This window comes from Peromyscus leucopus, chromosome 3 (genome assembly GCF_004664715.2).
Source record: "Peromyscus leucopus breed LL Stock chromosome 3, UCI_PerLeu_2.1, whole genome shotgun sequence".
Lineage (NCBI taxonomy): Eukaryota > Metazoa > Chordata > Mammalia > Rodentia > Cricetidae > Peromyscus > Peromyscus leucopus.
In genome coordinates this window covers 98,736,325-98,749,832 of record NC_051065.1, presented here as the reverse complement: position 1 = coordinate 98,749,832, position 13,508 = coordinate 98,736,325, and the positions used below count along the sequence as shown (strand labels likewise).

At 49.1% G+C, this 13,508-nt stretch overlaps 1 protein-coding gene across 1 annotated transcript in view; it reads left to right on the top strand.

The window, feature by feature from the left end:
- Positions 1-8,518, top strand: part of Sema4f (ssemaphorin 4F) — a 29,644-nt gene extending 21,126 nt beyond the window's left edge. The window contains exons 7-14 of the mRNA XM_028871370.2: positions 42-193; positions 822-1,000; positions 1,198-1,345; positions 1,454-1,676; positions 1,813-1,922; positions 2,028-2,188; positions 5,873-5,931; positions 6,318-8,518. Coding sequence (XP_028727203.1) covers positions 42-193; positions 822-1,000; positions 1,198-1,345; positions 1,454-1,676; positions 1,813-1,922; positions 2,028-2,188; positions 5,873-5,931; positions 6,318-6,931 — 1,646 coding nt within the window. The 3' untranslated portion in view covers positions 6,932-8,518. The remainder of the gene's footprint in view (positions 1-41; positions 194-821; positions 1,001-1,197; positions 1,346-1,453; positions 1,677-1,812; positions 1,923-2,027; positions 2,189-5,872; positions 5,932-6,317) is intronic.
- Positions 8,519-13,508: the final 4,990 nt, after the last annotated feature.

Here is a 13,508-nt window from a genome sequence, read left to right as displayed (position 1 = left end):
AAGCGGTGTCTGTGAAGATCTGAGGTCATTGGTTTCTACAGCCCCAGCCTTTGTGGCAGCGATGGTCCTGAGCCCGGCCGAGTGGGGGGATGAAGCTGGAGACGATGAAATACTCTTCTTCTTCACGGAGACCTCCCGAGTGCTGGACTCCTATGAGCGTATCAAGGTCCCGCGGGTGGCCCGAGTGTGTGCGGTGAGATCTCTGTCTTGGCTGTCTGTCATCCGCAGGTGTTTGTCCTTCTGTCTTCTCCTCTGTCTGCTGTTCTCTACCTAGGCTTCTTTCCTGGGGAGCTTGAAGGAAGTGAGCGAGAGGGCTCTGTCTCCACCCCACGTTTACCCCTGTGACACACTGTCTACACAGGAGGTTGTTTTACATTAGAAGCTCAAAGCAGGAGCTAATGGTGGACTCAGGTTCAAGTCCTGCCCCACCACTTCCTGCCCCTGTGATCTAGTGTATTCTTTAGCACCTTTGAAACACACACACACACACACACACACACACACACACACACACATACATATTTTTTACATAATAACCAAAGTCAACCCATAAATGTTTTAAGGAGTAAACGAGGTCACGGTTCTTTGTAAGTACTCAGTTAACTTTGTCACTGTCCATATCATCGTGACCCTGTCCACCTCTGCATCTGATGACCCCCAACTTCTCAGCCTATATGCCTGTTCTTCCACTTCTGTATGTCTGCCTCCTCACCTGTCCATGTGTGCTGTGAAGTCAGGGAGGGAACCAGAGGGTTGGTCTACACATGTTTTGCCCAATATTGGTCTTCTGAAGAGTGTTCCCCATGTTCTTGTCACCCCAGGGGGACCTTGGAGGCCGGAAGACCCTTCAGCAGAGATGGACAACATTTCTAAAGGCTGACCTGCTGTGTCCAGGGGCTGAGCATGGCCGGGCCTCTGGGGTCCTGCAGGATATGACCGAGCTTCGACCTCAGCCTAGAGCGGGGACTCCTGTCTTCTATGGCATCTTTTCCTCTCAGTGGTGAGGGGGTCCTGGGGCGGATGAGAGGGCCAGGGGGGAGGTCTGTGGAGTTGGTGTGGTCAATGCAGGTGGACTCTCTCTCCCTCAGCTGCATGGCTTCCATGCGTTTCTCGGGAATCATCTCATTTGATAAGGGATGAGAATTGCTGTCACCTAGCCCTCTCCAGATACCTGGCTCCAATCTGTGACTCCTCCAGGGAAGGAGCTGCCATCTCCGCCGTGTGCGCCTTCCGACCCCAAGATATCCGGGCAGTGCTGAACGGTCCCTTTAGAGAGCTAAAACATGACTGCAACAGGGGACTACCTGTCATGGACAACGACGTGCCCCAGCCCAGACCTGGAGAGGTGAGGAGGTGGGGCAGGTCTTGTCGCCAAGGGCAAGAGCTGTGCTAAACACCCCTAACGCTTCCTGTTCCCTGGGAAACATTGTCACCCAGACCTGTCTCCCTTTAGTGTATCACCAACAACATGAAGCTCCAGCAGTTTGGGTCCTCACTCTCCCTGCCGGACCGGGTCCTCACCTTCATCAGAGACCACCCGCTCATGGACAGGCCCGTGTTTCCAGCGGATGGCCGCCCCCTGCTGGTCACTACTGATACAGCCTATCTCAGAGTGGTGGCCCACAGGGTGACCAGCCTCTCAGGGAAAGAATATGATGTGCTCTACCTGGGGACAGGTATATTTAAGCATCAAGCGAGTTGCCTGCACAGTGCATGCTGACACTACAGAGAGGTCCTCTATGACATACTGGCATCTGAGTCCCAGGCACAGTGCCAATTACGCCATTTTCTTGTCCCTTGCTTGCCTTCTAGAGGATGGACACATCCACCGGGCTGTGCGCATCGGTGCTCAGCTCAGTGTCCTGGAAGATCTGGCCTTGTTCCCAGAGCCACAGCCGGTTGAGAGCATGAAATTGTACCGTGTGAGTTGGGTATTTGAGGAGCCAGGTGGGGAGAACGGAGCCCGTGGCCAGTTCATGAGCTGGCCTGGAAGCCGTAACACGTTTTCTCTCCTGGCTCCATTTCAGGACTGGCTCCTGGTGGGCTCCCACACCGAGGTGACCCAAGTGAACACCAGCAACTGTGGCCGTCTCCAGAGCTGCTCGGAGTGTATCCTGGCCCAGGACCCCGTGTGTGCCTGGAGCTTCCGCCTTGATGCTTGTGTGGCCCATGCCGGGGAACACCGTGGGTGAGTGGGGAGCCCCGTGGGTGACCGGCACTGCTTTGCGTGGGTCTTGAGCCCCGTGGGTGACCGGGGCTGCTTTGCGTGGGTCTTGCGCCTGCCCTCCGTGGCTCCGCCCCTCCCATATGCCTGTCTCACTGGCTAAAGCCGCCCTGTCTGTGGGCCGCCTTCTCGTTTCGTGTCTGCATCACTTGCCTGTCCATCTGTCAGCCCGTATTAGATTATCCATCTGTCTGTCTGGTGCTGCCCAATTAATGCTAGACCTGCCCTGACAGTGGCCCTGAGTCCAGGTCAGCCAGTGACAAACAGGCAGTGGGGGGGGGGCATCATCTCTAGGAGACATTTCTCCGTTTTCATCTGACCAGATGCTCGCACAGAGCTCTCACGGTTGCCCTTCCTCTCCTTGCTGGAATCTCTCTCCTCTCGTCTTCTGTGCATTCTCCTCTCACCCTGCTGATGGCTGCCTCCGCCTTCAGCCACCGAGCATCAGTGTCTCTCGGGGTTTAGTCCTCGACTCCTCTTCTACACTCTGCATAGGTGATTTCGTTCCTGCGATTGTCACAAACATGTCTCAGGCAGAGCTGCCGTGTAGCAGGCTTTCTTTGGGCAGGGGTGGGGCACCAACCAGCTCACAAATCGTGACACGGAGACTTATTAGTTGTGAATGCTCCGCTTTATCTTATGCTTGTCCCACGAGCTCTTATAACTTAACCTGTTTCTCTTCATCTACGTTTTGCCTCGGGTTTGTTTGTTAAACATTTCTTTCTTTCTGTATGTCCTACTTTCCCTGCTTCTCGTGTCTGTCTGTCTGTCTGTCTGTCAGCCTGGCTTCTGACCCCCGGGCGCATTCCTCTCTTTCTCCCTCATTCTCTCCTCTCTTGAGCCTAACTTTCTCTTCCTACTTAATCTTGCTGCTGACCAGCCCCGCCTATCCCTCTCCTGCCTAGCCATCGGCCATTCAGCTTTTTATTAGAGCAATCGGGTGCCTTAGGCAGGCAAGGTGAAACAAATGCAACACATCTTTACATAGTTAAACAGATGCAGCACAAACAAATGTAACACATCCTCACATCATTAACAAAGGCAGCATAAACAAGTGTAGCTCACCTTTACACGGTTAAAGTAATATTCCGCAGCATAAACAAAGGTAACACATCTTTACATAGTTAAAATAATATTCCACAACACTGCAGAACTCCCCATGTAAACCTAGACTTCAAACTCCTGCACTGTGCTCCATAAGCAGCCCAGACACAGCCAGTCTGAGCCTGCACGATGGTTTCCTCTTTCCCTCACGTGATCATCTCAGTAAAAGGACTGCCGTCCCTCCAGGTGCTCACACCAGACATGGCGCACATTGTACTGTGAAGGACAGTGACTGCAGTTCCAGTGTGTATCATCGCTCTACTGGCTTCCTCCACCTCCACTGCCACCAAGCTGGTGTCGCTTCTTTGTGTGTCCGTATGATGTGTTATGATGTATACGTATATATGTGTGTTTGTGCATGTGTGTGTGTGATGTGCATTTGTATAGGGTGTGTGTGTATGTATATATATGAGTACCAGCGAGTATCTGTTATTGCCACAGCACATGTATGGGGTCAGAGGACAATCTGGGGTACTATATGTGTGTTTGTGTATGATGAGTGTGTGTGTGATGTGCATTTGTATAGGGTGTGTGTGTGTGTATGTGTATATATGAGTACCAGCGAGTATCTGTTATTGCCACAGCACATGTGTGGGGGCAGAGGACAACCTGGGGTATAGTCTTCACCTTGCACTCTGAGACAAGGTCTGCCTTGGGTTCACTACTGTGTATTCAGGCTAGCTGCCTGCAAGCTTCCAGTTCTGTTTCCTCCTCCTCAGTCAGCAGGGGTGCCCTGGGGTCCCTGGGATTCTAGAAGCCTTCCTGCTGTGGCCGACTTTTCTGTGGGTTCTGGGAACCAAACTTGCCATCAGGCTTGTACAGAAGGCACTGATCCATCCCCCAACCCAGTCACCTCTCACTGGGCTGTTCTTCAGCTTCCTGACTGACCTTGTCTTACTCATTTTGGACTCTACCATCCATTTACCTCTCAGCAGTGACCTTAAAAATATGCCATATGGAAGCAAATCCCTGACATCTCACTCTCCCTGAGTATTTCAGTATGGCTCTTTATCACATAAAGATGATCCTAAAAGTATCTATTCTTGGAAATTTTAAACATGTTAAAAACTAGAGAGACTCCTATGATAAACTTCCATATATCCATCCCTTCCACCACTGATGTTTGGCCAATCCTGTGTTTTTAACAGCCTCACTCCCAGTTATTTTGAAGCAAATCTTAGCTATCATATTACTTTATCCATAAATCTTTGAGTATCTCTAACACACAAGGGCACCACGTTAAAAGGGTGGAGGTGGTGGAGAGATGGCTCAATAGTTAAGAGCATGGCTGCTCCTCTAAAAGACTCAGGTTCAGTTCTCAGCACCCACATGATGGCTTATCGTTCCAAGGGCTCCAGTGCCCTCTCCTGGCCTGTGAAGGCACTGCACACACGTGATGCACTTAAAGGGAAAAAAGGTAGATGCTCCTGATGAATGGCGCCTGAGATTGTCCTCTGACCTCTCTGTGCACACACGTGCATATCCACTTGTGTGCACACACAAACGCACACATATACACCTGCAAAAAATAAATAACCATGTTACATAATGAATAATACTACCATAGCCATACCCAGTTCTTAATTTCTTAGTGTTATCAAATACCCTGTCAATGTTTCAGTTTTCTCATTTGCAGATGCTTTAAACAGCCTGTATAAGTCAAGATTCAAATAATACCATCAATCCCAATAGGCTTATATGTTTCATAAGTGTCTTTCAATTTGAAAAAAAAAATCGAGATGAGGTCTTAATCTGTAGCCCAGACTGGACTACTCTATATAACCAGGCTAGAATTCACTCTACAGAACCTGGGCAGATCTCTCCTGCCTCATCCTGCCACACACTGGGATTATAGGCATCATGATTCATGCCTGAATCAAACCCAGGGTCTGCGTATGCTTGGTAGGCATTCTCTCCCGAGCTAAATTCTCAGCTGTTGATCTTTAATATCAGTTCCTTCAATGGAATATTTCTTGGGCCAGCTGTTTGCAGAATACTTTCTCAGAGTAACACTGAGATTGCCTGTTTTGAAGCCCTGTGGGGCACCGCCAGCCCAGCTCATACCCAGCCTAACTCACACTCAGCCCGGCCTCACCCCTAGCCAGGCTCACCCCTAGCCAGGCTCACCCCTAGCCTTTTCCATGGGGCTGAAGGTTTAAGCGTAAGTCCTTACCACACAGCCTCACCTGCCGAGTCACCTCCCCGGACCACTCAGTTTGAAATGAGAGAGATCTTGTAGTTATGGACAGCCAATCTAGCTTCTTAGGAAACCTCTCTTCCTCTTAGGGCATACCCACCAAGCATCTTTCCAACAGATTGTCTGCTAGGAATATGTATAGAGTTTGACAGAGCAAATACCTCAAGGAATGTGAGTGGTATTTAGGAAAGCTCTGGTGATGAGGAGAACGCTGACTGACCCCAGGGGTGATTTATAAGGTGATGGGTTATGTAGTGAGTGAGTACTGTACCATGGTACCGTGAGGTTCTGAGGAGGATGCAAGCACATGGGAACACTAGATTTACCAAATGCTGTCTTCTTTGTAGGATGGTCCAAGACATAGAGTCAGCGGATGTCTCTTCCTTGTGTCCGAAAGAACCTGGAGGTCTGTATGGTTCAGTGGAATGTGGGTGGATATAAAGAAAGCGGCTAGAAAGTTGCTCACTTTTGACTTAATCAAAAAACTTGGGCCGGGCCCGTGATGGTGCACGCCTTTAATCCCAGCACTCGAGAGGCAGAGGCAGGCGGATCTCTGTGAGTTCAAGGCCAGCCTGGTCTCCAAAGTGAGTTCCAGGAAAGGCACAAAGCTACACAGAGAAACCCTGTCTCGAAAAACAAAACAAAACAACCAGGAACCCAGGGCCTTCCCTTCTTGGGGAACCCCTTTTTGCCAGTGTCCCCACAACTCCATGTCATATCTGACATCTCTCCATATGCCCCCCCTCATCCTAGTAACCGCCTGTATTTTGTGCCTGTGCCTTCTCTTCACAGAACACCCGGTAGTGTTTGAAGTTCCGGTGGCTACCAAGGGCCATGTGGTCCTGCCATGCTTCCCCAGCTCCGCCTGGGCATCCTGTGTCTGGCACCAGCCGAATGGAGTAACGGCACTCACGCCCCGAAGGGATGGGCTAGAGGTGGTGGTGACCCCAGGGGCCATGGGTGCTTATGCTTGTGAGTGTCAGGAGGGTGGCGCGGCCCGGGTGGTGGCTGCTTACAGCCTGGTGTGGGGCAGCCAGCAGGGGCCTTCAAACCGGGCCCACACGGTGGTGGGGGCTGGGCTGGTTGGCTTTTGCCTGGGGGCTCTTGCAGCGTCCCTCACCCTCCTCCTGATCGGTCGCCGTCAGCAGCGGCGGCGACAGAGGGAACTTCTGGCTAGAGACAAGGTGGGCTTAGACCTGGGGGCTCCACCTTCTGGAACCACCAGCTATAGCCAAGACCCTCCCTCCCCTTCCCCGGAAGATGAACGGCTGCCCCTGGCCCTGGCCAAGAGGGGCAGCGGTTTTGGTGGCTTCCCTCCACCCTTTCTGCTAGACTCTTGCTCGAGCCCAGCCCATATCCGGCTCACGGGGGCTCCTCTAGCCACATGTGATGAGACATCCATCTAGAGCCAGGAGAATGACTGCCAGCCCGTGAGCAATCACTGGAACTAGCAGCTGCCAAGACCAGGGTGACTGGACCTGGGAGATGATCATGGCGGCTCTTGGAGTCTGTGTGATCACCTGGACAGCGGTGTCTGTCTGTCCTCTAGACCTGGATGAGCTGGGGGCCAGACCTTTGCCTGATTCCTGATTCCTATGAGAGGTCAACCCTTGTGACCCTTCCGCCACGGCCTCCTATCTTGGGCCCATCAGTTGTGGGATGGAGCAAGGACATAGCTCTGACTTGCTTTAGGATGGGCCCCGGACAGAAGGAAGCACCACAGAGGTAGTTGGTGGGGGTCGGTGTGCGCTGCATCCTTGTGGTGGCTGTATGATTTCCCAGTTTGCTGACTCTGGGGAGTGCATGATCCCCTGAGCGCCTTGAGATCTCTCCCGCCTCACTTTCCCTTTGTCCCTGGAAGAGTGTGTGTCTATACACTGGTGTGCCTAGAAGACCTGTCCATATGTGCATGAATGGCAGGGCTGGTGCCTAGGTGCTTTCTGGGGGGAAGGAGGGCAAGGTTGGAATGGGGGACATTGCCCATACAACTTCACCCTCCGTAGTCAGTGAGGGAAACCACCCGCTCCCCCACCCCATCACCCCACAGAGCTTCTCTGACTTTGAGCAAAGTTCCCAAAGTGACCTTCTGGGTGGAAAGGGCAGCAGGACATGTGGCCCCCACCCTCTTCCTTTTCTTTCCTCTCTGGCTGCCACCACTGCCATGCCACCGCTGCGCTTTCCCTGGCTAACGTGGAGACCGAGGCCTCTCTCCTTGGCTCCCATTTAAGACGAACTTCACAACGTTCTAACTATTGCGGGATGACAAACGGAGCCTGGAAATGTGTGTAGGGAATACAAACCGGTTAAAGGTAGATTCGCCTCAGTGACTTTCACCCTTGCCCTAAAATAGGAGTCCCCTCCCCCAACTGGGGCTCACGGACTCCTAGAAATTGTATGCAAAATGTCTGTCCATGTGTGTCTATTTGTTGGGATGTAATGGCTTTCATCAGAGCGAAAGGCCTTAATGAGGTTAAAGGACCACGGCCCATCGTCGCCACATGGGCCACGTGGAGGAAGTGCTGCTCCGTGCCAGTTCCTCCCTGCCCCGCTGCCTGTGGCCGGTCCCTGGACGCGTTGCTGCTGGAGATCCAGCATCTCTCCAGTCGTCAGAAGCTAGACTCTGCACGTGCTTGAAGACACCGTCACCTCGTTTCTTGCTTCGTAGTCCCCGTGTGCCCTGCTTCTGCTCAGTCCCGGTCTTGGCCTGTGAACGTGCCTCGTCCATCCCTGGTGGGGGCCTCGGACTCCAGTGGTGACGCAGCCCTTTCCAGTTGATGTTTTCTGCTCCACTTGCCTTGACAGCAGCCTGTGAACTACTCAAGAGTCCCCTTGGGTTTGGCGTTATCAGTGACTTTGTGTGGGATCTTTGGCACGTACTCGAACATAGGGACGTTGGTTTATTCATCTGTAAAGTGGGGAAATACCTACCTCAGGGTTGCTGCAAGGACCAAATGAGGAAATGTATAAACAATAAAGCATTCCCTATCGCAGTAGATGTTGTTATTGGAACTGTTGCTTTATTACACCATCAGAGCTTAACCACGTGACCACCATGACAGGTGCAGTCACTGAGAGCCCCATGCAGTGGAAGGTGGGCCATCCTTCCACAGACATCTGTTCTTGGATCATCTCTGAATGGGTCTTAACCACTCATGTCTAGGCTTTAGTCAGATCTGTGATTTATTTTTTAAAAAATCATGTGTATATGTGTGTGTGTCAGTATATGTATGTGTGAGTGCAGGTACCTCCAGCGGCCAGAAGAGGGCGTTGGATCCCTGGAGCTAAAGTTACAGGCAGTTGTGAGGTGCTTGATGTGGGTGCTGGGAACTGAACTCAGGCCTTCTGAAAGAAAAGCACATGCTTTAACTGCCGAGGCGTCTTTCCAGCCCTCTTAAACATTTTGAGTGGTGTCGATAGCCAAAGCTTCCTTCTGCTGGACCAGGGCCCAGACATAATCATTGCTTTTTCTGTGGAAGGGACAAATTTACCAAGTCTTTGTGCTATCTCATTTTCAAGATGGAACTGGATTTTCCTTCAGAATAATGGAGATTGGGCACACACATAGAATCCAGCTAAGGATGAGATGCTGAAGTAAGGTTTTTTGTTGTTGTTTTTTGTTTTTGTTTTTTTTGTTTTGTTGTTTGTTTGTTTTTGGCTCAGGCTGACCTTGACTTCACTGTGTATCCCAAACTGGCCCAGAACTTGTGATTCTCCTGCTTCAGTTCCCCAAAGTCTTGGGACTGACTACAGGTACACAGTGGTATGCCTGCCTTTGAGAAGGTGAAGTAAAACAAGAAATTCATGGCTCACTTAGGAGAGAAGACAGGTAGGATACTTTCAGGCCTGCAGAAAGGACTTCAGGAGTGAGGTGCCAACCTCTGGGATCAGGATTCCGTGTTAGAGGATGTCCCTCTGTCTACTGTTTGTCACGTCTGCTTGTTCTGCCTGACTTCTTCCTCTCCAGCTGTAAACGGTCCACTCACAGAGGTAGAAAAGATGGCTGCAACTCAGAGAACTCAATGGGTAAAGGCACCTGCTGCCACACTGACTCTCCAGAACCTACAAGGCGGGAGAGAACTGGCTCAGGTTGTCCTCTGACCTCTACATGCATGCTTTGGCACATGTGTGCATGGCGCACGCATGCACACATACACAAAATAAACGTTTTTATTTATTTTTATTTTTTAATTTAATTTAATTTTTAAAAAAGATTTACTTACTTATTTATTGTATATACAGTGTTCTGGCTGCATGTGTGCCTGAAGGCCAGAAAAGGGCACCAGATCTCATTACAGATAGTTGTGAGCCACTATATGGTTGCTGGGAATTGAACTCAGGACCTCAGGAAGAACAGCCAGTGCTCTTAACTGCTGAGCCATCTCTCTAGCCCCAAAATAAATGTTTTTAAAAAGGAAAGAAAAGATAAAGATGGCTGCTTTCGCATTCTTTCAGCTACAGATCCCAGATGCCAAAGAACTTCTTCAGCTGCAAACCAAGAGTGATAAGGAAGTGCTGCTTATATCACATGACAATAGTGAACCAATGATTGTGTTCAAGGGAATGGGATGCTGTGATCGGCCTCAGTCACATGCATGTCCAAGGAGGGAACAATTAAATTTTCAGAAGAACGGGCATAAGGAAGTTGGATAGCAAAAACAAAAAAGTTGTAGTTTACTAAAGCCATTTTAGATGCAGACAGTGATCTTTAAAAATTAAATCTAAACATATTCCTTCCAAATGAAGATTTTTTTTAATGATTTCTTATGACACTTAGGAGAAATTCCAAAGCCTTTCTTCTAACTTAGAGTCCTACAGGTTGGGATACTTATTCACTTAACCAAGTTGTTTTCTTTTTCCTTCCCTCTCACACAAGGGAACCACCATACTAGCCTGTGTTAGTCAGGGTCCTCTGGAGTCACAGAACTTACGGAATGAATCTCTCTATACAAAAGGAATTTATTGGAGTGACTTATAGGCTGCAGTCCAACTAATCCAACAATGGCTGGCTATTAATGGAAAGTCCAAGAATCTAGTAGTTGTTCACTCTCATGGGGCTGGAGGTCTCATGGTCTTCTGTTTGTACTGGAGGAAGGAGGCTCCAATGCCAGTGAAGGAATGGATGTACTAGCAAGGTGAGGACAAGCAGACAAAGAGCAAAGCCTTCCTCTTCCATGTTCTTCTACAGGCTGCCAGCAGAAGGTGTGGCCCAGATCAAAGGTCTGTCTTCCCATCTCAAGATCTGGATCAGAGGTGTGTCTTCCTCCCTCGAAGGTCCAGACTAGAAGTGGATTCACCTACTTCAAACCAAGTAGAAAATCTCCCACCAGCATGCCCTCCATTTGTGGACTGTAGTTCATTCTAGATCTAGTCAAGGTGACAACCAAGACTAGCCATCACACAGCCCTCATTCACATTTGTGGACACATTAAGCTTTTCCTTCCTTACGGCAACTAAGCTCCTTATTCTTGGCAAGCCTGGCTCCTTCTAGCTATTTAGCTTTCGTCTTGAATATCACTTCCAGAGTGAGGCCCACCCACCTTGGCCACCCAGTATAGATGCCGTGTGCTTGTCTGTTGTTGGGATAAAAGACCTTGACCAAAAGCAACGTATGGGAGGAAGGGTTTGTTGGGGATACAGTCCACTGCGGGGAGGAAAGCAAGACAGCAAGAGCGGAAGGACGGCCTGGCAGTCAGGAAGCAGAGGGACCGTGTTTCATCCCCACAGAGGAAACATGGCGGAGAGGACAGGAAGTGGGGCTAGGTGATAAAACTTCAAAGCTGGTCCCCAGTGATTAACTTCCTCCAACAGGTTCCATAACCTTTTCGAACAGCACCACCAGCCGGGACCAAGTATTCAAACACATGAGCCCGTGAGAGGCATTTCCTAGTCAAACCGCAACACTACCTACACATCCTTCTTGGCACAGCATTTACCTTTTTTTTTTTTTTTGCTTGTTTATTCTGTTTGAGTTATTTCCCTTCTTACCAAACTCTACTCTTCATATCAGTCCAAACCATAGCTGTTTAGTATAGTCCTAACTCTGTAGTGCCTAAGAAGTACCCTACAGAGACCTCAAAAAGTATTTATTGAATGAGTCAATATGGCCGTCGCTGACCTGGCTCACTGAGGACTGGGAAGAACCAGTGGGTATCCCTGCAGGAGCCCAGATAGCTCCAGTTGCCTTGGTTCTACAGTACTGAGTCATGGCCCCTGGGAGCTTCTGCCTCTCTCAGGCTGACTGAATTAATTTTTCTGTTGCTGTGGTAAAACACCGCAACCAAAAGCAATTTACAGAAAAAAAGAGAAAGATTTTGTTTTGGCTGTGTTTCCAGAGGGATGAGTCCATCATGGCAGGAAAGCATGACTGTAGGCGGCAGGCCTGGCCACTGGAGCAGGAAGCTGAGACCTCGTCCTCAGCCACAAGCACAACGTTGGGAGAGTGAACTGCAAGTCGGGTAAGGCTGTACAGTCTTGAAGCCCCACCCCAGAGGCACATTTCCTACAGCAAGACCTCACATCCTAAGCCTCCCCACACAGCAACCCCAACTAGGGTCTAACGTGTTCATGTATCTATGGAGTTCACATTCAAACCACCACACAGACACTCGTCAACAGGTGGTTTTCTGGTGTTTCCCATTTAGAGCTCCAACAACCTCTTTCTATCTTGGGTTTTGAACTCCATAATTTGCACTTGGTTATTTGAAGCTGGGTCTTTTCTGCTCTTCCTTTCAGATCAAAGAAATTAGACCATTTATCTGAGACACATTATTTTTTCCAAGAATAAATGTCCTAAATAAGAATAGTTGCTTTAACTAAAAATAAAGATAACGCCCTTACATATACTAATTTGTATGTATGGTATAATAAACGTTTTTTTCTATTGGCAAAATTATTAGGGCCACTCCACATAGTTAAAAGGGGGGTTTATTTTGTGGGGTAACTTACAAGTGAAGGGATAGGTTACAGGGTCTGGGAAAGGTGTAGCACAGTCCGGCAGTGTTCTCTGGAGAACTCTGCTCAGTCTACCACCAGCATCCAGGGTCCAGGAACCAAGAGAGCCTGCGCATCCGGATCTCAGGTCTTCAGGGTCCTCTCTTGGCCCTGCCTTGTAGGCATGACAGTTACTGAAGCCTCAATGGGATTGGAACTTTCCAGATCAAAGCTGGAATGGCTACCCACTACATTTTTCATACTAAACTCAACCCTAGAAAGACTGGGCTAATTATTTACAGTTTTAGCCAGCGAAACAGGTCAGAGGAGAAGTCCTCTAAAGATCGGTGTTATCTTCTAAGGACTAGTTTCAGGTCTCACAGATTCTGAAGCCTGTGCAGTGATGTATTGCTAAAAATTTTCATATTAGCATTAATTATAAGACTAATAGTACAATGTTACAATGACTCAATGAGAAATATTTTTGGTTAAATATGACTCAATGTTGGTATGAAAACATGTCTGCAACATTGGTTAGTGAAAAAGAGTCAATAACGAGGGAGAGGAATTCACCCCAGAGTGCTGGGAGCCAGCCTAGCGCTCATGTTCTGCGAGTTCTGTCGAGCTGGGAACAGTTCATAGAACATCAAGACTGGATAAAGACACTCCATGCTAATGACAGATCAATAGGATAGCAGGCGCTGTCTACAACCACATCTAAACACAGGCACAAACAAGAATACCGTCCAAACCACAGAAGTCAGCATGCACCCACCTGTCTGCTGTGGAATATTATTTTAACTAGGCAAAGATGTGCTATATTTGTTTATGCTGCGGAATATTATTTTAACTGTGTAAAGGTGTGTTACTTTATGCTGCATTTATTTAATGATGTGAGGATGTGTTACGTTGCCTGTCTGATTGATCTAATAAAAACTGAATGGCCAATAGCTAGGCAGGAGAGGGATAGGCGGGGCTGGCAGGCAGAGAGAATGAGTAGGAGAAGAAATCTAGGCTCAAGAGAGAAGGAGCAGAGAAGGAGGGAGAAAGAGA